Genomic DNA, 25,833 nt, shown 5'->3' with positions numbered 1-25,833 from the left:
ATCGCCAGTGTAGCCATACCCTCAGACACATTCCTAGCCCACTGGCCTTCCCACAACCCCCCACCAAACAGTAACATTTCATCTGGGATCATCTAGAGCAATGTGTTTTACTTTTCAACAGTGGCTGTTAACTACAGTCTTGAGCAATTTCCCAGAAATGGTGATGCATTCCTCAGGGAAAACTGGCATTTATATGGAAAAGGATGAAGATACTTGTAAATCTCTCAGCATTGAGGCACATATGTAAGAGCACTCTTGAATCTGGGCATTACTAAGAAGAGCCACATTGATGACCCTGATATTCCCAAAACAAGCACTAATGTGGCCTAGTGAAACGTCTGAAAGAGCTAATCTGATTTATAGTCAAATTTAGTTCTAGTACTCCTGTTCTGGAAGTATTGTTTCCACTGTAGCCCTTCTTTATGCCTCACAAACAGCAACGTCTTTTAGTTGCTGAGTGTCTTCAGTATTAACATCCTGCCCCTCTCTACAAAAAATCAGTCTCCCTATTTCTAGCAGTAATTTTAGGTCAGTCATTAAAATCAACCACTAAGAGCTGCACTCTGTATATTTTGCTGTTCTAGGAGGGTGGCTTTTGGGCTATGATTTGGAAATGGATTGAAATCAGGTTGCTTTTACAGGGCCCATTGAACATGAATACTGTAGTAACGACTGAATTACTAGTGACTTGGGTCACAATGAAACAAATGATCTGGGGTAATAAGGCTCAGCATTCCAATTCTGTTGAAACATACAATCTTTCATTCTTATTTCCCTAATGGAATTTGAAATTAACTTGTTTGTCTTGTCTGTACACTCTGGGATTGGGGGCAGGGTTAATTTATACTCCTTTCTATTCTCTATATAGCATAAGAGCACAACGGTACCAATTGCAGATAAGCAGTAGTTATTGTGGTATATACTTTTTGTTTTGGAACGTTTTTGGTTTCTGCTTTTTGAGTATCGTGATGCATCAACAATCAGACTGCAACAATCAGTTTTTTAAACCTATTGTCTTTTCGTACTGAATTTTCATCCTAACTTAAAATGACTTAATTTTCATGAATTTGAATCAAAAGTTGTAATATCTATTGAAGGAATTGTCACTTTTTTAAAGATCTATTTTGACCGTTCAAAATTATCCATTTAAAATGTTGGTGGTACTTTTTCAGTAAGCGTACATGTCTACGCTACAACTAGGAGTGGGATTCCCATCTCCTGTACACATGGTCAGCGGCAGCACAGGCTAGCCACTCCAAGTATGTACCCACAGGGTTACGGCCACTGCCCATGTTACAGCAGCTACACTACTATTTTTAGCATGCTAGCTCAGATGCATACACACTTCTGCTAGCGCACAAGCTGGGAATCACACTTCTAATTCGTACTGTAGATGTAGCCTTAAAATAGAATGAAATTGAGGTATGTTGGTCAATTCTTCATTTCAAAATACATTCACTTAAATTTTACATACTATCCTTGAAGTTAAAGATGGCTGCATTTTGTTTGTTCATTGATACTATAATATTTTGCTTTTAGGTCAGCATGATGGTCCTCTGCCCCGGCAGCATGCTGGGTTACTACCAGAGTCTCTCATTTGGGCATATATTGTGCAGCTCAGCTCTGCATTGAGGACCATTCATACAGCAGGATTAGCATGTCGAGTTATGGATCCAACAAAGATTCTAGTAACGGGCAAAACAAGGTAATGGAAAACAACCTTTTCAAATTAGATGGTTGACTATTAAGATCTGTGTGCAACGATAGCTTTTAATTACATACCTCTGCCAGATATGGGGAAACAACTTAATAATTTGACTAAAATGTTTTATGTTGGCCCAAGACTAATGAAGTGGTAAAGGTTTGATGCTAGAAATCAAGTTCTACTAAATTAAGTTTAGAAGGATTTACATCTTGCCTTCTGAAAACATCCAGTAAGCGGCATGCATGTTTGTGGATCTATCCACTTAAGTTCTTACCTAGAAAGCTTTTAGCAGCAGCATATGTTACTTTAATTTAAAAAAAATAAAAATCTTAGTAAGCTAATTGGCAGCAGGAGAGCTTAGATGACTTTTTTGAATTCTTACCTTGTATTTTATATGATAAATGTCAGAAAAAAACTAACCATCAAAGATAAAATCTTACCAAATCTCTTCCCTATTTCCTGTTTGTTTCAAAGGTTACGAGTGAATTGTGTTGGAGTCTTTGATGTTTTAACATTTGATAACAGTCAGAATAATCCACTGGCACTAATGGCTCAGTTTCAGGTAGGATGATAATGCCATGCTTGCTTTATAATAGGTTAGATAATACGTGCCAGGAACAACTCTTAATTCCATTTGAAACATTAATTTTTATTAAGGCCTAGACATTTTACATTTGTAGGCTTCAGTGTATATATATTTTTAACAATCTTTGGTATTGGCATATGTTTTCCTCCCTAAGCTGTGTACATTTATTTGTAATTTGTATACATGAGCTGTCATTTTGTTACTGTTGAAACTTCAGAAATAATATAGCACTTGTATATTGACAACAAGCAAAGCATAGGTCAGCTTATTTTGCAAAACCACAAAAATCAGAATTGGTTGGAATTGATTCCTTTTTAAAAGAAGGAAAAATCTTTTAAATTTAGCATGAAAACTTGAGTGAATACTGGAAAACAAATTTAGGATGTGATGTGTACATGAAGCTACTGCAGAATTGGGCGCATGTGTCATGTAGGGTTTTAATAGAAAATGAGGTCAATGAACAATTAATGGTTCCTTTGTACTTTTTGTTTCTGCTTTCCATTTTCATGCTGTTATAGCCAGAATAGTTCAGAAGTAAATGTGTGTATGCTAAGGGCAAGATAGCTTAAAAAAATTTTTTTTAAATGTATACGTGCACTCAGTCTCCTCTCCTCCCCACCATCCTTAAATGTGCTCACTACATCAGGATTTAAACAAGGATGACTTCTCCCTCAACCCCATTTCCAACATTTATACACATACTTCCTGGATTAGGAAGACTCCCTTTAGAGTCAATGAGTGCTACACCATAATTATTTGGAGTACTTCTTTCCCTAACTCCCCCTTGGGGATGATTATTCTGTCTCCAGAGCATTTTCGTCTCCTGCCAGCATTGGGAGTGTAAGACCACAGTAGGGAATTAGACTTAGCTTATTTTTATTAAACAAGCTTAGTCACTGAGAGAATTGCTTATTTATACATACATAGTAATAAATGGGAAGTTTGAATAAGCTGGTTTCTGCCTTGCTAAAGCTCAAAACTACTGAGAAATGTAGCAGCTTTTTGTTAGTGATAGAGTAAACAGTTCTTAGTGTACTTTACCAGTGTACATTAACTTGCTTCTTATTTCTTCTTAGCTGGATATCTCCTGTTGTGTGTTCTTTGTAATCAGTTAGTAGAAAAGAAATGGCTAATAAAATCCATTATCTATTCAGCCCTTTTTATTCTGACTCTATAGTGTTTCTTCCCAAAAACCTTGTCTGGTGGACCTGCCACGCATAAGCACTGCTTTCAACTTATGACTAATTGCTCAGTAGCCTGAGGATGTTAGTAGGCAAGAGTTGCCTGACTGGCATTTCTTTTAGACCCTTGTTAACATCAAGCTGCTCCTACTGTATTGCTGATCCAGAAAAGTGCTGTTAGGTGTTTAGTGCAGGAGATGTTATAAATAGAGGCAGTCTGAAGCTTGTCTCTTTGCACCCCTTCTGCCCCTCTTTGCATCTTCAGAGCACCAAGACTGAGTTTCCATCTTAGTAAAGTTCAAGATTCATTTTATTTTCACTCTTCTGAGCAGGTAAGGCTGTAAAGTCTCCATTTGCCTGCGCACCCAACAACAATTTAGGGATACAACACAAATGAGAGAAGGGTTGTTGGCAATTTTGTTTAGGATTCCCAGTCACCCCCTACCTCTCATTCCCTCCAACAAAGAAAATTATAGAATGGCCACTTCCTTTCCTTCTCCTTCTCCCTCCCCCCCTCCCCCAACTCCATGGAACACTTGTGTCTCTTAAAAATGTAAAAAATTACCTGTTGGCTTACCGCCCAGCCAACCTATGGTGACCAGAACTGTTCTGCAGACTGCCTTGGATATGACACATTCAACTTCCAGAGCAAAGTCCACCCTTTTTTCCAATTCAGACTACCTGATCTCTAGGGGCACAGATGGTGGTTTTTAAGGAGGAAACATTCTGGTCACATCTCAGTCACATCTCCCTGCATTGGCACTGGCCAGGGAGCACATTTGACTCAGTGCCTGAGGACAGGATACAGGTTACTTTGTGTTCTCTGCCCTCTCTTCCATTCGACAACAGTCTGGCTCACTTCCAACAGACCTGGTCCAACATCACCTGAGACCATTTGTTTTGGAGGTGGTCCAGAGAGGCTATGCTATCCAATTCCTCTCCCACAAGATCCTGCTTCAACAAGAAGTTCAGTCTCTTCTGCCTCTGGGTGCTATAGAAGTTCCCCCTCAGCACAGGGGCAAGGGATTCTATTCAAGGTATGTTCTTACATCCAACAAGTCATGGTTGGGTTCTAGACTTCAGAGCTCTCAACGCCTATATCAAGAAGCTCGCACCCAAGCTGGTTTCCCTCAGATCCATAATTCCTTCCCTGGACCAGAAAGACTGGTATGCTGCCCTCAACCTCAAGGATGTGTACTTCCATATTGCAATTCATCTGGCTCACAAGAACTTACTAAGGTTTGTGTTAAACCACAAAAATTATAGATACTAAGTCTTGCCCTTCAGGCTTTCTACAGTGCCCTGTGTTTTCACCAATTGTCTCGTGGTGGTAGCAATTCATCTGAGGACTGGCATCCAAGTCTTTCCAACCTTGATCAGGGGCTGGCTGGCCTGCATCCACTCACAATCTCAGGTAAACAAACGAGAAAAAAATCTACAATTAAATCCCATCCAACCTTTGGAGCCAGGCTCAGTGTGGACACAGTGGTTGTCTACTGCTGTCCAACAGGTTTTGGCTATGCAAGAGCTTGGTTCCCACATCCTGTCTCCATCCACTCACATGGATAAGGACATGCCTCTGGCTGCTGGGTCTCATGGCAGCATCTACATTTGTTGTTCTATATGCAAGGCTCTTGTTCCGGTCACTTCAAACATGACTTTCCCGAGCTTGCCTTCCAAAAAGACGCCACCTAGACAAACTGATTCGTGTCTCCCTGACAAAGGACCAGTGTAATGTAGGAAGGACATTCCATTCAGCTCGCTCCCACCCACCCAGACACGCACCCTCAGATTATCACTATCAATGCTTGATGCTTGGATGGGCCACACACATGGGCAAACCTTATGGTTTGAGGTCTGTGGTCCCCTACAGAAAGGGCTTTGTTTATCAATGGTTTAGAATTCAGGGCTGTGTACAGAGCACGTATAGCCCTTCTTTCCAGACATTCATGACTACTCAGGTTTGGAAACGTGGCAGCTGTCTTTTATCTGAACAAACAAGGAGGGGCCAGATCCCTGACCTTATACAAAAAGGCCACTCAGCTCTGGGATTTTGCCATTCAGCACATTACCTTGTCAGCAATCTGTTTCTGGGGGCTGATAACATAAGGACAGATAGTTATCACAGAAAACTCTGTTCATGCTAACAGTGGTCACTCCAGAAGGATATTCTTCAGGACATCTTTTGCCTTTGGGGGACTCCCCACACAGATCTCTTTGTGACTGCAGAGAACAAGTGTCCTCATTTTGTTCATGAGGAGGCCACATCCAGGCAGAGGCCTTCCTCCTCCCCTGACTATTGTATGCATTCCTTCCCATCCTTCTGCTTCTAAAGACTTTGTGGAAGATCAAACAAGAGAAATCCAGGATTATCCTAATAGCCCTACTGAGGCCCAGGCAAACGTGGTTCAGGGACCTCCACAACCTCACCGTTATTCCCCAGTTCCCCTATCCTAGATCCCCAACCTTCTAGTCTGCAATGGGGTCGCTGTCTTGCATCAGAACCAGTACTCCCTCCACCTGATGATGTGGATGCTTGCCGGTGGAGTTGGCCTGCTCACAGGAAGTCCTGAGCATCCCTGTTAATAGCAGGAAGATTGCACTAGATCCCACTACCTCTCTAAATGGACTGGTTTACCAATTGGGCCTTATGACATCAGACTTTTCCTATGCACTCTGGAATACAAGAGATTCTGACTACCCTGTACATCTGAAGAACTCTGGTCCCTCACTGCGCTCACTCCAGGTTCACCATGCAGCCATTTCTGCAGTCCACCTCCCTATTGACCAGTTTTCTCCCACCTTATGATAAAAAAAGTTTAAGGGTATTTTGAAGATATTCCTATTGGTCAACCCCAACTTTGGATCTCAGTTTGGCCTTTTCAAAGTTTATGGACACCCACTCAACTAATGGCTGTATGCACTTTATGCACTACCTTTCAATGATAATGGCCTTCCTCTTGACAATTACATCTGCTAGGAGAGTTGGGAAACTGCAGACATTGATGGCAGGGGCACCTTGTACCATCAGTCATAAGGACAAAGTCTTTGAGACTGCATCCCAGTTTTCTTCCCGAGGTAGTGTCTGAATTCCACATTAATTAAACCATCCACTTATTCTTCCCCAAGTCTCACATGGGCAAATCGGAGCAGAGACTGTGTGCTCTAAATGTATGCAGAAGTATTTTATTCTGCCTGGACAGAACAAAATCCTTCCAAAAATTGCCTGGATTTTTTCTTGTCTGTGTAGAGGTTCAAAGGACAAACCATCTCTACTCAGAGAATTTCTAAGTGTATCATTCAATACATTAGATTGTACTATCAACTAGTAGCCCAACAGGTGCATGGCCAGCCCACCAGAGCTCAGTCCATCTCTGTGACTTGTTTAGCACACCTTCCTATTTGGAACATTTACAGAGCAGTGACTTGGTCATCCATCCATTCACAAAACATTATGCGCTACTACAGGCAGGCGGGAGGTGATACAAGGCTTAGAAGATCTGTCTTGAACAGAGATTTTTACAGAGGCTCCTTGTAACAGCCCTTGTGGGGCTACTGCTAGGGAGCCCACCTGATATGGAATATGTATGTGGGCTGTCACTTGAAGAAAGCGATTTACTTACCTGTATGGTAACGGATGTTCTTTGAGATGTGTAGTTCATATCATATTTCACACCCCACCCACCATCCCCGTTACTTCAGAGTCCTGAGTCAGATAGTGGTGAAGGAACTGGGCTCAGTGGGGTGACTCCCCTGTTATGCCCTTGTAAGACGCACAAGGGAAGTGAGGGTGCACATGGTGCCCCGTGAATGCTGCTGACTAGAAAGTCTCTGACGCATGCGCACTGGATGTGCAGTCACCTAATGTGGAATATGTATATGGACTACCCATCTCGAAGAACATGAGTTTCTGAACAGATAAGTAACAACTGAATCCTTTTTGTTTGTATAAGTCATAATCCTTTTTTCCAGGTTGTTTAAGGTATACTAATGCTTACTGTGTCTTGTAAAGCTAACGTGTTCTGCCTGGAGATTCTCCATTTAATTATTTAGAAGTGTCCTCAATTCAGACTGATAGATCACTGACACCTGCCAACAACTTCTTAATCAGCTGTAATGCAGTGAATAAAACACATACCTGAGGGTCCCCCATAAGCCAGATAAAGCATTGCCTTGTCTTAATTTACTATTTTTATGCTGCCTTGTTAGGCAGCATATGTGTGTGGCACTTCTGTCATATGAACAATTCTGTTTGATGCTACTTTTCATCAAGGTGTTAAGTGACAGGATTATATGGTTAGAACCTGCACAGAATAAAATGCCACTCTTACACTAACCTCACCAACCTGTCCTGTTCAGTAGTTTCGGGCATTAGGCCCATAGCCTCTCTCACGGGAAATTACTCAAAGATTAAAAGGCTCAATGTTTTGCTATTGCAAACCCTTTCTTTCCACAAAAAAACCAAACCCATATTCTTTGGCAACTGAGATCAAGAGATGGTTTCACATGCTTGATTAGGGTTAATCAACAACCTTGCATTATTGTATTGTAAGTGTCAGATATTCTGACAGTGGATGGTTTGGGTTATGAGATTATTGTATTTGCACCTCCTTCTCTCTAAATGCCATAGCCTTGCTGTTTTACTACTTCATTTAAAAAAAAACATACTTTACCGGAGGATATTCTTGGTATAACAAATAATCCTTGGTAAATCATCCAGTAAGTCATCGCTGGAAGACTTGTCCTATTTATCGCCAGTTCATTCACTCTGCTGGGGTGGGATGTGGAAGGGGGTGGATGGAGAAAAGAAAACTCCTTTCAAAGCTTCTGATCGCCACAAGAAAGGATCTTTCCCTTCTCGAGATACAGTTCTTCTCTGGCACTCTCCCTTTGTTAAAATTCAAATTGCAAAATAGAAATAGGCAGTTGAATGTTAAGTGTTAATAAAGATGCATGTAATTCCTACCAGTTGCTACTAATACAGACGTCTGTTTTGTGCACGCTAAACATATTTTGAAAAATTCTATTGATAATGTGGGCTTTAAAAAGCATTTACTTTAGATACTCATTTAAAAAACAATTTATTGCGAGTACTTTTAAAAAGTGCCATAGTAAAGTTGTTTGTTTTTTCTATTAGCAAGCAGATCTGATCTCACTAGGAAAAGTTGTGTTGGCGTTGGCTTGCAATTCTTTGTCAGGAATTCAGAGAGAAAATTTGCAGAAAGCTATGGAACTGGTGACAATCAACTATTCCTCTGATCTGAAGAATCTGATTTTGTAAGTTCAGTATCATAGCATGAATTGAAGCATGTTTTTGTTGCCGCTTTTTAAGTTGAAGGAAATTTGTTAGTAGCAAAACATAAATGCAAGATAATATATAGCTGAAGTTACCAAATGAATAGTTCATATTTTCAGACATAAATAAGCATTAAATTCTGTAGTGTCTTAAGATAATTTCAAATTAAAAGTACAGCATTAAAAAGTGGTACTGAATTGTCTTCATAGTAGGTAAAAGGGACCGACAAAATACATTACCCTTGCTATTCAGGGACCACTTTATATATTTTCTACAGTATATGTAGTAAATATGAACTCCCATATTTCCTCAGTAAGTGGTGTTTAAGGTGTTCTGACCAAAATATCATAAAATTCTTGTTTCAAGAGTCAGAGAAATAGCATATGAATAATTGGATTTGCATTAAGATCTTAACTTTTGTGTTCTACCTCTTTATAAAAGTATAGGCACACTTTTTAGTTCCTGAAACTGTCCGTTTTTTTATTAATAGGGTTGCTGCCTTTCTGACCAGAGATAAGATTTGTTTTTTTGTGTTCATAAATGTAGTCACTATTTTCCTCACCCACCCTTACAGTCAGAGAGAGAAAAAATGGGAGTATTTGCCCCCTGCTTCTCATTTGAAAAAACATCACTTGAAAATTTACAATCTGCATATATCTCCTACTTTTAATCCTGCCCTTTCTGGCATTGATCTACTTCTCCACTGCCATGTGAGTACTCTTTAGCTTACTGAGTGCTTTCTCTCAATGATTGACTGGAAACACAGCATATAGGTAAGTTACAACAAGCATTTTCTCTGCTACTTCACTACTGCTGCTTGACATTTATATAAGAAAACACAGTGGCATCTTCAGAGCCAGATGCATGTTTAGTGCTCAAAATAGCATCTGAAGCAGAAAATAGGATCTGATTAAAACAATATGGTGGCATATCTGTTTAAATGTGATGTGTTCAATTAATCTATTTGGTTTTTTGGTAGGTATTTGCTGACTGACCAAAATAGGCTTCGCAGTGTAAATGATATCATGCCTATGATTGGTGCACGATTCTATACTCAACTGGATGCTGCTCAAATGAGAAATGATGTTATAGAGGAAGACCTTGCAAAGGTAAATCATTCAGTGGTAAAAGGTTGAACATAAGTATCTTGCGGAGGGTAGATCTACAATCTATAAAGTTGAATCCTGTTCTTCTTGAGCTTTTGTTGAGTTTTGTCATTGACTTTTTGAGAACTAGAATTTAGTGCTAAATACGAAATTCTAATGTTGAAATAAATACAGTACCTCAATAATTCATGTCTTTGGGGACAATGAAAGCACTTGACTGACCCGGGTGCTGGCTGTGTAGTCTTAACAAGTCTGAGCTTGAGGTCTGCCTAATTGATTGTAAACCTAAAAGCCTGGTGGCCAGTTCTCTGAGAGTTGGTCAGTGCATGATGATGGCATTTTGATGTGGGCTTTAGCTGAAGCACCATCATTCTGCTGAACCAACAGACTTAGGAGAGGCTAAGAGGCATTCTCTGTGCATTTAAATCCTTACCTTATAGAATGAAGATTCCTTTCCTGATTGAGTAGATACGATCTGCAGCACATCAAAACATTTTCAATAGTTGGTATTAGAAATTGGCACAACTGCAAATACTACCTTTGTTTGATTCCTCAGATTCAGATTCCATTACTCTTCTCCTTACCCCATATTAATTCCTGTAAAACAAATGAAAAATAGTAGAGCTACCAGCTGTCACCCTCGCATCAACAAAATTAGTAGCTCATACTGTTCTACTTAGCAATACATGTCTTGATTGAATTTGATTGACTATCCGCTATACAGCTTCCAGGAGAAGTGTACTTTCCTATTACTATAGAATACTGCTGTAGAGAGCGTTTAACTCTTCCTACTTTGATTACAAATCCCCAGCAAGATTCAGACTAAGATGCATGGTAGGAGGCTTTTGCATCTTCCCTGTCATGTGACAAAACATGGACTAACTCAAATCTTTCAGTCAAAGTGGGATATTAAGGTTTTAAGGGCTTAAATCACAACTTTGTCCTGTTTCCCTTAATCCCACTGCCTATACTGAGATTTTTGAAAGGAGACAGTATGGCCTAGTGGAAAGAGCACCGAACAAGGGTTCAGGAGATCTGGGTTCTGTTTCAGATTTGAGGACATCGTATACTTTCAAGTCAGCGGCACTGCTATGGGTACCTGCATGGCCCCTCAATATGCCAACATTTTTATGGCTGACTTAGAACAATGCTTCCTCAGCTCTCGTCCCCTAACGCCCCTACTCTACTTGCGCTACATTGATGACATCTTCATCATCTGGACCCATGGGAAGGAGGCCCTTGAGGAATTCCACCAAGATTTCAACAATTTCCATCCTACCATCAACCTCAGCCTGGACCAGTCCACACAAGAGGTCCACTTCCTAGACACAACAGTGCTAATAAGAGATGGTCACATAAAAACCACCCTATACCGGAAACCTACTGACCACTATACTTACCTACATGCCTCCAGCTTTCATTCAGACCACATCACACGATCCATTGTCTACAGCCAAGCTCTAAGATACAACCGCATTTGCTCCAGTCCCTCAGACAGAGACAAACACCTACAGAATCTTTATCAAGTGTTCTTAAAACTGCAGTACTCACCTGCTGAAGTGAAAAAACAGATTGACAGAGCCGTAAGGGTACAGAGAAGTCACCTATTATAAGACAGGCCCAACAAAGAAAGTAACAGAACGCCACCAGCCATCACCTATAGCCCCCAACTAAAACCTCTCCAGCGCATCATCAAGGATCTACAGCCTATCCTGAAGGACGATCCCTCACTTTCACAGACCTTGGGAGACAGGCCAGTCCTTGCTTACAGCCTCCCAACCTGAAGCAAATACTCACCAGCTACTACACATCACACAACAAAACCACCAACCCAGGAACCAAACCCTACTACAAACCCCGTTGCCAACTCTGTCCACATATCTATTCAAGGGTCACCATCATAGGACCTAACCACATCAGCCACACCATCCACAGCTCATTCACCTGCACATCTGCCAATGTGATATATGCCATCATGTGCCAGCAATGCCCCTCTGCCATGTACATTGGCCATACTGAACAGCCTCTGCGCAAAAGAATAAATGGACACAAATCAGACGTCATGAATTATAACATTCAAAAACCAGTTGGAGAACACGTCAACCTCTCTTGATACAGACCTAAAAGTGGCAATTCTTCAACAAAAAAACCTTCAAAAACAGACTCCAGTTCTGCAGTTTCTCATTGGAATTAATTTGCAAACTGGACACCATCAAATTAGGCCTAAATAAAGACTGGGAGTGGTTGGGTCATTACAAAACCTAAACTTAATTTCCCCAATACTAATTTCTCCCTACTGTTACTTACACCTTCTTGTCAACTGTCTGTAATGGGCCTCTCTTACCACTTCAAAAATTATTTTTCCTCCCTTGGTATCCTGCTGTTAATTGATTTATCTCATTAGACCGACCTCACACTTGGTAAAGCAACCCCCATCCTTTCATGTATTTATAACTGCTCCTGTATTTTTCACTTCATGCATCCGATGAAGTGGGCTCTAGACCACGAAAGCTTATGCCCAAATAAATTTGTTAGTCTCTAAGGTGCGCAAGGACTCCTAGTTTTGTTTTATTTTATTTTATTTTATTTTATTCCTGGCTGTCACTGGCCTGCTGGGTGCTTCGGTTTCCTCATCTGTAAAATGGGGATAATAAAACTGACCACCTATGTAAAGCATTTTGATCTACAGATAAAAGGTGCTATGTAATCATTAAGCATTATTATTGTTTTAATTTATATATTTTGCATGCAAAACCTTGTAGCTGGACAAAGTAGGAGGCTGCACTGCCACTTCATAATCAGACATTAATACAGTTACAGGAGCAATACAGACAGCTCCACAGTATTCCAGGAGACTGAGGAGTATAAATCTTGTTGTCCCTTTTTTTCTTGTCTTTCAAATCAAGCTGTCACACTAATGTATTACAGTATGACTTCATTAACCAAATTTAGGACCCAGTTCTGCCAACCTTACTCATTTTGAGTAGTAAATTACTTCAAGAGTAATCCTACTGAAATCAGTGGCACTGTGTGTGGAGTAAGCTGCTACGCCATATGAGTGTGGATGGCAGTAACTGGGTCTTGAGATGCTTAATAATGGCATATTATTAGAACCTTTTATCCTTCTGGAAGCCTGATTTGAAAAGCCTCTACTTAAATAAAATATGCATGTATCCACAATGTATTGTAAACTAGGATACAGTCAGAACAATTTTTCTCTCAAACTCTCCATGGGGATGGAAAGCAGTGTGTGAAATGGATTATCAGCTGTATATGTAATTAAAAAAACCCCCAAATTGCAGTGGTTCTATACTTTGTGTTGATTTTGTTGCTGTCTTTGTTTCGGATGGTGTCAGGATTTCAGCTACTTCAGTTATACACACTTGTTTATAGTTTTCCTTTTGAACAGATGTGCTTTGTGTCTAAACTGGTCTTAGATCTGATACTTATTAGGAATTTGGATTGCAATCTGATTTACCAGTATTACCAAACACCTTTTACTCATGGTAAATGGTACCATTTACTAATGGTAATAGTACTAATGGCTAGCAAAAAAACCCAAACCAAAACAAAAAAAAAACAAACCAAAAAAGTGTGAGAAGAAAACAAAACAATCTAAACTGAATGCCCAGATAACCAAGATAAAAGAGGAGGGGCATGAAGCAACTAGGAAATTTAGCATTTTTTTCTTTTATGGTTCTGATGTCCAGACCCTGCTCCTGCTCCATCTTAAAACCCAGTATACTTTAAAAAAAAGTATACACCCTATGGTATCCTATACAAATGGGGTAGTTGGAGTCTGCATTGGTGCTCCATGAGGCAATGAAGCTGATAGTCTAGCCCAGGGATAGGCAACCTATGGCACACATGCCAAAGGCGGCACGTGAGCTGATTTTCAGTGGCACTCACACTGCCCGGGTCCTGGACACTGGTCCAGGGGGCTCTGCATTTTAATTTAATTTTAAATGAAGCTTCTTAAACATTTTAAAAACCTTATTTATTTTACATACAACAACAGTTTAGTTATATATTATAGACTTATAGAAAGAGACCTTCTAAAAACATTAAAATGTATTACTAGCACGCAAAACCTTAAATCAGAGTGAATAAATGAAGACTTGGCACACCACTTCTGAAAGGTTGCCGACCCCTGGTCAAGCCCTTGCTGGGGTAGAAACATGGCCTGGGTGCTGGCCAGACTGGAGATTTGCAAAGGAAGAAAATGAAGTACAAAGATCAATAACACTATATGACTTTGGGTATGCAGTGCCATGTATTGGTCTACATTTTCTAGAAATAGATTAATCATCTTCATCAAAATTAATCTGATCGGTCTTTGCAATTTTGTTGCACAAGATCAGTTTTGCTGCACTGAGGCTTTTGCATGCACCAGTGTCTTAAGTTTTGTATTTCTTCCCAACTTTAAACTAATCATACATTTCTTGTGTTATAGGAGGTGCAGAATGGAAGGTTGTTTAGGCTTCTAGCAAAATTGGGAACAATCAATGAGAGACCAGAGTAAGAGATGCAGTACTTTTTTTCATAGTACAGTATATAAAATCCAATTTATAATTCAAGATTTCTACCCTCACAGATATGATCTGAATAATCCTATCTCCAATTATGCCTTAGAAGAAGTGAGAAGTAAAGGCACCTTTAGGCAATGAGTTAGGCTATTTTAATCAGAATTTTAACTTAAAGAAAAGAAAAATATTCCTATCTCAACATATATATTTGTGTTTCTTTACCATATATTTAGCATATATATGGTATTTGGGGTTTATTATGTTTGAGAGTACATATACAAGGCTATGGCTTACCTCAACACGTAATTATAGTAAAGTGTTTCAAAAGAGTTTGAATGGGCATAGTTTTGTGCTGATTATCTGTCAGATGCTAATATGAAACAACGTACTTTTCACTGGCCTATTTTCAAAATCAGTTAATAGACTGTTAGGTAACTGCAGATTTGAGTTACAGTATAACTAGTTTTTAGCATTCGGCTGGTAACTTTGATGGTTTTCCTCCCAATCCCTTTTCTGCAGGCTTTTAGTAAACATTTAACTTCAGGTACTTTAGCTGAGGAACTCTGGATAAAGCTTCTTATATCTTTGTGATAGGAAGAAAACACTACTACTTGGTAGTAAGTTTGTTATGTAGCGAAGCTTAGATAGACAGTGTTTTTTTCTGAAGAGTTAATGAGCATATGTATCTCTTTAACTCTTGATTGCTAATGTCAAGCTTCGTTTTGCACCAGATTTCAGAAAGACCCAACTTGGTCAGAAACTGGAGACCGATATCTACTGAAGCTCTTTCGGGATCATCTTTTCCATCAGGTGACAGAAGCAGGCACTCCTTGGATTGACCTCAGTCACATTATCTCATGTCTTAACAAGGTAACCTGTATCTGTTTTCTTTCTTTAAAGAATGATTTGATGAAGCGTTCATGTGACGTTCTACTGTTGAAAGAAAATGGATGCATCACTGATAGGCTAATTCTGTTGATTTATCTGATATTTTTCTAATCTGGATGAGAATAGATTATCCACTAAATTAGCATGTAACCTTTCATGGATATTTTAATTAGCAGTACTAAATTGGGAATTCATTTAGTTCCCCCTTTTTGTGATGCTAAAGGATAGCCTAAAGGAACCCTAAAAGTCTTGTAATCAACCAGATATGATTCTTCTGGCATAAGCACCGTGGAAGACCACCATAAGGCTGTCTTCTGAAGATGCCCTCACACACCCTGCTGTTGGGGGTTTGCCAGTGAAGGGCAGGGCTGGGGGTGAAAGGGTTGTATCCGGAGGGGTGCCATAGCATGCAGTGCTGCACGGATTCCAGACACCATGGCTTGTCTAAGTTATGCTAGAGTCCTTTCCAGCCCCCAGAGCAGCTCAGCAGTGGTAGGGTGCATACTTGGTTTAAAGAGGCCACTTGCAGTATTCTAAGATTTTAGTTGCATCATTGGCAAAACTTTAGTTGAGCACTCTCTCATGAATGGCAGCAGAGGAAAATCTTTCTGTCCTACTCCATAAATGAAATAAAAAAGAACATAGACTTAATTTTTCCCTGCAGCTTATACTTCAGCTTCGCAGATGTTTTACCAAACCGTAGCAATCCAAAAGCACCTTTCTTTTCCAGAAAAGTTTGGCCATACTCAGATCCTGAGATACGAGCAACTACTAGTTAACTTCAGCCAAAACTTCCACTAAATTATTGATGGCTCTTCACCTATCTGGCCACTGGGGTACTCCCTTAATCTCCTTTTACTTTTAATTTCATTTTATCAGTCCCTTTAAATCCTGATGTAAAGGGATTGATGAGGCTAAGTAAAGGAGATTAGGGGAGTGTGTTCTAATGGCCAGGTGAAAATTAAAGGAATGTATGCTGATGCTCAAACAGGAGGTGAAGAGCTACAGCGATTTTGGGGGATGTAATTCTGTAAGTCAGGGGAAGGAAAATATATTGCAGAATATTGTATGCTAGAAACTTTTGTAGCTTATCCTCAAAACAAATGGTTAGGTCTAGGGTTGTGGACCCATAATGCGAGGAATCACTATCTAGGGCGGAAGGACCTCAATATCTTGGCAGGAAAGGCACTCTAAAAAAAACCCACTTAAACTTCAGAAAGCAGCATGTTGGAAAACGGATCCTAGTAAAATGGGGTATCTGTGCTTTCATACTTCGCTCTTGAAATGTCCTTGTTAGATTCAAACTTATTCAAGTATCGTAAGGGGAAGGAACTTTTATATCTGAGTGCGACATTTTTGTGCACCTATTTACCTAAGGACCAGTGGAAGAAAGCCACATGTAGTGAGGTACATGATCAATAGCATGGCTTTGTTTGTTATTTATCTGCAGTGTTTCAAATCCAGTAGGATAACTCAAATTATGTGTGTACAGCACTTACCTGAACAATAGATAGAAGATCATACATAGCATTTATAGTTAGTACTCTTTGTCTTCAAACTGTTTTTTGCAAATCAATCCTAATAACACCCTAGGGTAAATGTTGCGGGGTGGTGGTGGCAGTGTTATACTCATTTTACAGGAATAGAAAACAAATCAGTCTCTCTGCATTATTTGCCTGAAGCCTCACACAACACTGAGGCTAGAATTTGAGAGGTTCTAGCTTTTATTGCTATGAATTCAGACCAGTATGCTGCACCTCTTTCTACAAGATGTTTTCTATCTTACAGTGTTGCTCCTGTGAACACCCAATTAAACAAGAACTCGGTGGCTAACCTAGTGCTCCTTTTCCTCTATTCAAACAGGCATAACAGTACATTTATCTGTTTCCATAGCACTCATCACCATATTATCTAAAAATGTACTAGTACTCTCATCATCCCCTGGGGTATGTTTCCAAAGTGTTGCTTTATATACCATAATACAGACAGTGAAGCCTGTCTTTGGACAAGAGAGTTTGAGGTATAAAACAAATGTTGAAGATCTCTTAAACTATTTTCAAAAGAAAGCAGCACCCATTGTACTTAGCAAAGAGTCTGCAAGTTACAAATCAATTAACACTTCTTGCCATGTATAAATTGTGTACTCTTTGTAAAATATAAAGTTCCCCTAGAGATTTCTACACCACTTGCTGGTAGAAATATCATAAAGTATTAGTGACACAAGTTGTGTGGAAGCCAGTTGAAGATGTATGTTAGTTTCCATGCTGCTTCAATGGTAGTTTAATCAATCAGAAGAAAAACTTGAGATGTATGTTTGGGGGAGGGGGTTGTTTTTCTTCTGACAGCCTGTATTAACTGTCTGTCAGCGATCAGGATTAGATAATGTCTGCATTCTAGACTGAGAAAAAGGAGGATACCTTACAAAAAAACTTGAGCCAGTTAATTTTGTTCCCACCGTCACTAGCCAGTTTTGAATTTGGAAGTCAAAGTTTCAGCTGTTACAGAGCACAGGAATAGGCAGCCAAAATTGCTCAGGTGCTGATACTTCCTGTAATTTTGTTTAAAATTTCAAAGATCCATCCCTCCTTACTGGTCCATTTGATGAACCTGTCAGGTAACTTGCACAGAAATTCAATGCTGTGGCTCAGGCCTATATAGAGATTATCCCTCCCTAGCTTGCTTGGTTCTTTTAAGGGGGGATGGTATTTCAGAAGGATTGGACCAAGTTCTCATCATCTTCTGCAATGTTATTTTAACTGATGGGTCTTGACCATGAATCTGATTCAGGGTCAGATTTGAGTTAAACATTTTCAAACCTGTGATTAGTCAACAGGCTGTCTATGCTGAAAGTGAAAAACCGTCCCCTTTCTGTGACTCATACTCACACGCTTGCTAAAAACCGGATTGTTTTTATGTTTAAGAAAATGATTGTATTGCCATTTGTCACATTTTATCTTTTGCATTCTTGTTACAGTTAGATGCTGGTGTGCCAGAAAAAATAAGCCTCATTTCCAGAGACGAGAAGAGTGTACTTGTGGTAACTTACAGCGATTTAAAACGCTGCTTTGAAAATACTTTTCAAGAACTAATTGCAGCCGCAAATGGTCAGTTGTAGTATTTGCTGAAAGCATGCAGGACATTGCTGAGGAACTTAACCAATAGCAAATTGCACTACAGCTGAACTGTTGTCATCTCATTTCATATTTGGGAAACAAACAGGAGATGAGCAAAGCTGCTTGCACTTCAGTCAGGTACACTGTTACTTGAAGGGAAGAATGTTTCATTTATCCTAGAGCTATGGCTGCCATTGGAGGCTTTATCTGTGAAGAATTTATTTTAGATTAAGGAACACATCAGGTGCATGATGTTCCTGCTTTTATTTTTTCCACTTGTATATGCACTAATTTTAATTTTTTTAAGACTTTTCTGATCTCTGATGTTTTGCCACATTGTATACTTATTAAGGGAAACTCTCTTTGCAAGGACATTTCTGGGATACATTTTTGTCACTGAGGATATCGCTCAATTTATTCATTTTGATATTATTTGCACCCAGAATAGCATAAAGGACCAGGGAAATAATTTTATAGAAATTGTGCTCTATAAATGAGAGTTTAGTTTGTAATCTCTGTAAAAGTGTGTTGTATGCAAGCTCTGTATGCCACCCACTGTTAGTTAACAAACCAACCAGAAGATATGCATATTTAAAAAAAAAAAATCAAGTATCAGTGAATTGACATGTATAAAATCCCCTCTCATTTAAGCCTTGTCTAAGCAACGTGACAAAATAGCAACCTTTGAAACACCTATAATTTAAGGGGCATATCAAATTTGCTCTAAACACAACCAGCGCCTTTAAAAACTGTTTGTATGTTTTCCTGCTAGTCAGCTGCATTTACATTTATGCAATTTTTTTAACAGAATTTTTTTTAAAGAAATTGTGTTAAATGCCTCAAGTTTCGGGAGTGTATTACTTTAGGTTATTTACAGTATAATTTTTGTATAAAGTTCTGTTCTTTGAACCACAGCTTTATTATGGTACTCTACACTGGATACAGAAACAAAGACACTGTTAAGAAGATTAACTAAACACAGCAGTTGTCTGGCATCAAGAGCTTTTGAAGTTTTACAACCTGAATCTGGAGGGATAATGATCTGCTGTGCCTTTGCAGTCACTGCTTAGCCCAAAGTAATATTACTTTTGATAATACTCAACACATGAATATTCCTGAAGTAATTCAGTCTGGAATTTTCCTCCTCAATTAACTTTCTAATATTTGGACATGCAGTTGTCTCTCCAAACTTGGGTATTCCTGGGATTTATAGCAAAAGATAAACACCTACACTTTGATATTGAAGACTGCCAAATATGTAGGAATTTCCTTTCGTAAAGCAGTAGTGAAGACTGTATCTATCCTTTCCCAGCACTGAATATTTTAATAGCACTGGGTGCTCACCATGAAGAAAATGTGGAAACTCAAAAGGTCAGGACAGACTCTAAGCACTTGCAACTGATGTTACTGGCATCAATTTTAATAATTCTCAATATTTGTAGTTTTCAGAGAAGTTTTTAATATTTCTCTGTCCACTTTTATAAGCTTTAAAATGATTCTCCGCCTTGAGACTTGCATCAAGAAAAGCAACTCGAAAGCTTTGAAGACTAGGGACGTGCTTTACATATTTTAGAAAATGTGGTTTTGTCCGCATTTGGTAGCATCAGTTGTTGAGTTAAAAATCAATTATTGTTGCATTTGATCTGAATGAATTTTAAAAGGAACATAATGTTTAATATTCAAAGGATGACAATTGCCACAATATTGTTCTTTTTCTTGTAAAAGGAACAGGAACTTTGAGAAGTGAACATGCAAAACAGTCTTTTATCATTAGCTCATGTATTTGAGGAAGAGCAGCTGTCTTTTATATGTTTTTTGACAAATCATATTGTAATTCTTTTGTACAAAAAAGAAGTACTTGTATACTAGAAGAAATATGAAATGCTTAATTTATAAGCGGGCTGAGGTTTTTTCCAGTATTGTTTTCTTTGAAAATGAAAAGGGATCATCTGTTCAGTTGTGGGGTTTGGGAACCTTTGGAAAATTTAGTTTGTGGACCAATATTTTGTGAAAGTTCAGGCAGGGGTAAAGTAAGGCTTGAATTTCTCATCCTTCCTAGACCAGCAAACCATCCTCTGTGAGACAAGTCTAGAATGCAAACTTACATGTATTTGCGTAATGTCAGTTTGCTTCAGCCCCTAGTAACCTCAGGACTTGGTTTAAAAAAAAAAAAAAAAAAAAAGTAGACAGCTAATAAGTTTTCATAAGTAACTAATGTCAGCCAGAAAACATTTGGTGTCAGGTAATACATAAAAGAAATAATTTGTTGAGCTTTGTTTTCTATTTATTTCATTTGGTCCATATTTGGGAATGATTTGAACAGTCTGAAGTTCTGCTTGGGTGTTTTTTGGGGAGAGCCCTTCTACCACATTTTAATTCCATTAAGAAGGTTGTCCTAAAGTTATAATCTCTTCCATTCCGAAGAAGAGCTGTATGTGTATAGTTAAAAAAACAAAAACCACCCAGGACATACCCTTCCATGTGGGAAATTGTGATCTTCCTATCTTTACAGCTAAAAGCACAGAAAGGACAACCTTTTGAAATCATGTGATGTTGGTCATTTTAATTTTTGCACCTGTTTTAAATTCTGTCTATGTATTTACTACGCTGTAAATGTTTTGTTGAGGGTACCTATGTATTTTTATTTTTTTTGGCCCTTGTTTCAGTAATTCAATTGTCAACAGCTTCCCCTAAAAAGCACCAGTATGTTAGGTTCTGTCATGATCCCAATATATGTTACCCATCTTTAATCCTGTTTTCATTCTTCATGTACAGCAGTATTTTTAATAAAGAATACCAGAAATAACGTAGCCTTCTTTTGAGCATGCTAAGTGCTGTAGTTGGGTAATGCTTTTCACATCTTAAGTATTGGCAGTATATTGCATTCCATCATATTCCTTTTGTATTTCAGTCTGTAAATGACTCCAGCACAGGGTTGTAACAATCATGACTTGCAAACTGCATTTAATGTTTTTCACTTACAGTAAATCACATGGCCTACAATTTCTAGATACTTTTCCCTAGACATAGTAATGTGCATTTCCTTAACTTCCAAGTCAAAGTAGTAGCTCCTTTTTGCTTGTATTAAATCAGGTCCACATTACTAGATTAGCCCTAATTCTGAGAAACTGTATTAAAAATACCTTTACATCCATGTTTATTGAGCTCTCTTGTCCAATGACAATATGTATGTTAGCTTCTCTGAAAATTACACATGGGATAACTGACCTCTTTGATGCCCAGAATTATTTGTTCTGTATTGTTAACCAGCAAAAGTGACTTACTGGTGGGGTAAAGTCCTCTGTACCCAGACACCCCATGCCACATGTTTATGTAATTGTAAAGTCATGAAAATTTTGTAAAATACATGTGAATTTGTCAATATCTTTGGTTTTTTCCTTGCATAAACTTAATCTGGACTGTTGGTCCCTTAAATTGCATTATTGCTTTAGAAAGTTTATTTTGCATATATGACTAAAATAAAGCTGCAGCAAGCTTGGTTGATGCACTCTTCTCAAAAGTTCAGAAGGTAGGAAGCAGTTTTCTGTATGGTAAACTTTCTAATTTTACATTTAAGAAAAGACCTGTGTTGAAGGACCACATACGCCTGTAGGAATACACCCATGTCTTGTCTGTTCCAGAATGCACATAGCAACACTGGTCAGTAACTTGCAGAATCCAGTCACGCAATAAGTTTTTTTTTTGTAAAACTGGAGTAATACTTACATATATTTGTTATGCACCCATCCACAAGTGTCACCTGGTGACAGTTTAAAGTGTGCTTTCAGTCTGAACCTGGATGGTTTGTTTTTTGAAAAAACTTTTTTTTGTAACAACTAGAGCGGGAATTGGCAACCTTTGGCACGTGGCCTACCAGGGAAGGCCCCTGGTGGGCCAGGTTGGGCTGTTTACCTGCTGCATCCACAGGTTCGGCCAATAGCAGCTCCTACTGGCCGTGGTTTGCTGTCTCAGGCCAATGGGGGCTGCAGGAAGGGCGTCCAGCACATCCCTTGGCCCGTGCCACTTCCCGCAGCCCCCATTGGCCGGGACGGTGAACCACGGCCAGTGGGAGCTGTGATTGGCCGAACCTGTGGACGCGGCAGGTAAACAGCCCAGCCGGGGCGGGGCCTGGCCCGCCGGGGCTTACCGTGGCAGGCCACGTGCCAAAGGTTATCGATCCCTGAACTAGAGAATGACGTCTTAAATTAATGTGAAACAAAATCTAAAATCAGCTCTTTTGACTATCGTAATGCAGTAGTGCACCTTCTTCAGCATTTCTCATGTCTGAACTCGAAGGAAAGGTGGCGAATATGTGGAATGTTTTTCTAGCATACTTGGAAAATGGATGGTCATTAAGTAGCCTTCAGAATTACTCTGTCCATACTTGAGTTTGAATTATAATTTTAAAAGGAACATAATGTAGAAATGAACAACTTTCATTTGAGAACCTGTTCTAGGTAGCCACAAATGCTTCAGTAATTTGTGCCACTGCTAGCATATATTAGTTGTTATATTCTACTTTAAATCTTTAATACACAGTAGTAGGTACTAGACTTTTTATCCTCCAGATGTGGCCTCACCAGTGCCAAATAGAGGGGAATAATCACTTCCCTCGATCTGCTGGCATTGCTCCTACTAATGTAGCCCAATATGCCTTTAGCCTTCTTGGCAACAAGGGCACACTGTTGACTCGTATCCAACTTCTCATCCAAAAATCCCTAGGTCCTTTTCCGCAGAACTGCTGCTTAGCCAGTCACTCCTCAGCCTGTAGTGGTGCATGGGATTCTTCAGTCCTAAGTGCGGGACTCTGTACTTGTCCTTATTGAGCCTCATCAGATTTATTTTAGCCCAATCCTCCAATTTGTGTTGGTCACTCTGGACCCTATCCCTACCCTCCAGCGTATCTACACCCACCCCCCCAGTTTAGTGTCATCTGCGAACTTGCTGAGGGTGCAATCCATCCCATCATCCAGATAAAGATGTTAAACACAATCGGCCCCAGGACCAACCCCTGGGGCACTCTGCTTGATACCAGCTGCCAACTAGACATTGAGCCGTTGATCACTACCCATTGAGCCCGACAATCTAGCCAGCTTTCTATCCACCCTATAATCCATTCATCCAATCCATACTTTTTAAAACTATTTTTAACTATACTATTTACCCCTTTGCAGCTCCTAAAATTTAGGAGCTTTGCACATTTAGCCAGTGAAAGAACTGAGAAATATTCAAGATGGAGTGAACTTAGCATTTTGATTTCTATACTTTAATCTTGTTTTTTATTCAGACAGTATTATCCTTACTGTGTGGCCTTTAAGGATGTAGTGAGCATATTTCGCTTCAAATTAAATCGTATTGTGGCCAAATTAAACTGTGTTTTTGGATGTGGGAGGAGGAAGTAAAATAGAAGATAGTAAATATACACCACTCCCCTGCACTATTACTACTTTCCATGTGTATAAGAACATTTTATGACTTTACTGCTGATAAATGTAAAGTTCTTGGGCTAGCCAGGTGTAACAAGAACAGGTTTAAAATTTTTATTAAATTTACACATTTCCTTCAGTTCAGTACTAGCCTGTTTTCATAAATTTGTTCAGAGGTGCTGACATGCTGCATTAGACCACTTAGCCAATCTAGTCCAGTATCCTGTTACTAACAGTGGCTAGTACCAGCTGCTTCGAAGGAAGGTACAAGAAGCCCTGCAGTAGTCTGTCAAGGGAAAACCCTGTCCCTCAGGGAAGGTTTCTTGCTAACTCCCATTAGTTAGAAGTTTGTTTAAGCCTTGAAGCATGAGGGTTTGTATCCTTTCCAAAAGTCTAATTTAAAGGGTGAAAAAGCTATTCTTGTATTCCATCCAAATGTCCAATCTGTTTCTGCATCCTGCTAAACTGTGGCCTCAATCGCCTGTTCCCTTCTCTATGGCAAACACGCATTGTCTTTTCAATCTTTCTTCATATGAAATTGTTTCCTGTACTTAATTATTCTTGGAACCCAGCACTGAACCAACCACCTATTTCTTCACGGGTTCTTTTATTTTTTGAGTGGGTGAGCAGAACTGAACACAGTATTCCAGGTGAGGTTGTTACTGAGTTATAGAATAGCATTTTCCATATTAGCTAGCTTATTCCTTATGCATAAGTTTCTTTTTTGCCCTCAGGCTGCATATTGATAACTGAGCTGTCCAGAATACCTAGGTCTCTTTCCTGAGCTGATAGTTAATTTAGCATAGTAAAGTGTGTGTGAATAGCCCAAATTATTGCCTCCAATGTGCATTTGCCAACACTGAACTTAATATTAATTGTAATGTCCATTCACTAACCTTGATTAGCTCCCTCTGCAGTGCTTTGCGCTTCTCCCAGCTTGAGCAAATACATGCAAGACAGCTGCCAATTTACTTTTATCTCACTGACTAGACCACTTCGATGTCTAGTTTTCTGTGGGGAATTTAAGCATTGAGATTGTTAATGTGAAACGGGCTCCTGTATGTTCTAAGTATTATCTTACTACAGGAGAAGTTTAAAACTGGTCCAAAAAAGGTAATTCTCCAATCATCTCCATTTTTTTTAATGTAGCACCCTAAATGCTGTCAGTGGTATAATCCCAAATCATCACTTTAGACCTGGGAAGCAGACACTTTTGGTTCCTTTTCTTTATTCCAGCATATGTGCATGCGTTCCCCACACCTGCCCCTGCAATCAATAAATAAATCTAATACATCACCTCACTCCACCTGGCTGGAGTTCTAAAGTTAAGTAAGGGATTTTGCATAGTTAGTTTGACAGCCTGGCTCAGTGATCAGTTGGGTAAGTGTTTTTCACCCTGAAAGAAATTTTAAAAAGTTTAAAAATCCTTGAATTATTTGAAAATAAACTATCAATACTTTATATCATGATTTCTGTCTTTATTTAATATCTAACAGGCAAATGGTGCCAAAACTGCTCTCCTTCCAAGAATGCGTAATAAAAGCTAGAAGACACTAGTGGCTGGCAAACAGAAAAAGGCAAGATTGAAAGGTGCAAAAATTTTCCTCAGTTGCTCTCTGTAGGCTATATAGGGTAGTAAAAATGGCTAAATGCCAGCAACTGTAAAGAATTGTAGCCCTCAGTTCATCCCACCTTCCCAGCCTGAGCAAATTGATTGGGTTAGGATTTGCTTGCAGCAAGATCTCCCAGATGCAGATAGATAGAGGGGAAAGTGAGTTACAGAAGTCAGTTTACCTTTCCTCCAGCCCCCTGAATTTTAAGGCAGTCCAAGGTTTCCTTGAGCTCAATGGCCAGGGAACAGCACAAACCCAACACTGTGACTTGCCAGAAACAAACTGAACCCCATTGCCTTTGCTTAAGTGGAGGTATAATAGGCTCTGTGTTGGATGTCTAAATGTGGGTATTTTGAAGGGTAACGTGTAAAGATGTTAAGCGAGGGCTGTGGT

At 39.3% G+C, this 25,833-nt stretch overlaps 1 protein-coding gene across 8 annotated transcripts in view; it reads left to right on the top strand.

Annotated features, from left to right (window-relative positions):
- Positions 1 to 21,906, top strand: part of PAN3 (poly(A) specific ribonuclease subunit PAN3) — a 114,457-nt gene extending 92,551 nt beyond the window's left edge. For all 8 annotated transcript variants that reach the window (XM_045016868.1, XM_045016849.1, XM_045016839.1 and 5 more), the window contains 7 exons: positions 1,540 to 1,705; positions 2,180 to 2,267; positions 8,610 to 8,749; positions 9,748 to 9,877; positions 14,328 to 14,392; positions 15,132 to 15,270; positions 18,263 to 21,906. In XM_045016868.1, the coding sequence (XP_044872803.1) occupies positions 1,540 to 1,705; positions 2,180 to 2,267; positions 8,610 to 8,749; positions 9,748 to 9,877; positions 14,328 to 14,392; positions 15,132 to 15,270; positions 18,263 to 18,403 (869 nt within the window). In that variant the 3' untranslated portion in view covers positions 18,404 to 21,906. The remainder of the gene's footprint in view (positions 1 to 1,539; positions 1,706 to 2,179; positions 2,268 to 8,609; positions 8,750 to 9,747; positions 9,878 to 14,327; positions 14,393 to 15,131; positions 15,271 to 18,262) is intronic.
- Positions 21,907 to 25,833: the final 3,927 nt, after the last annotated feature.

This window comes from Mauremys mutica, chromosome 1 (assembly GCF_020497125.1).
Source record: "Mauremys mutica isolate MM-2020 ecotype Southern chromosome 1, ASM2049712v1, whole genome shotgun sequence".
Taxonomy (NCBI): Eukaryota; Metazoa; Chordata; order Testudines; family Geoemydidae; genus Mauremys; species Mauremys mutica.
This window is presented reverse-complemented; position numbering and strand designations above follow the sequence as displayed.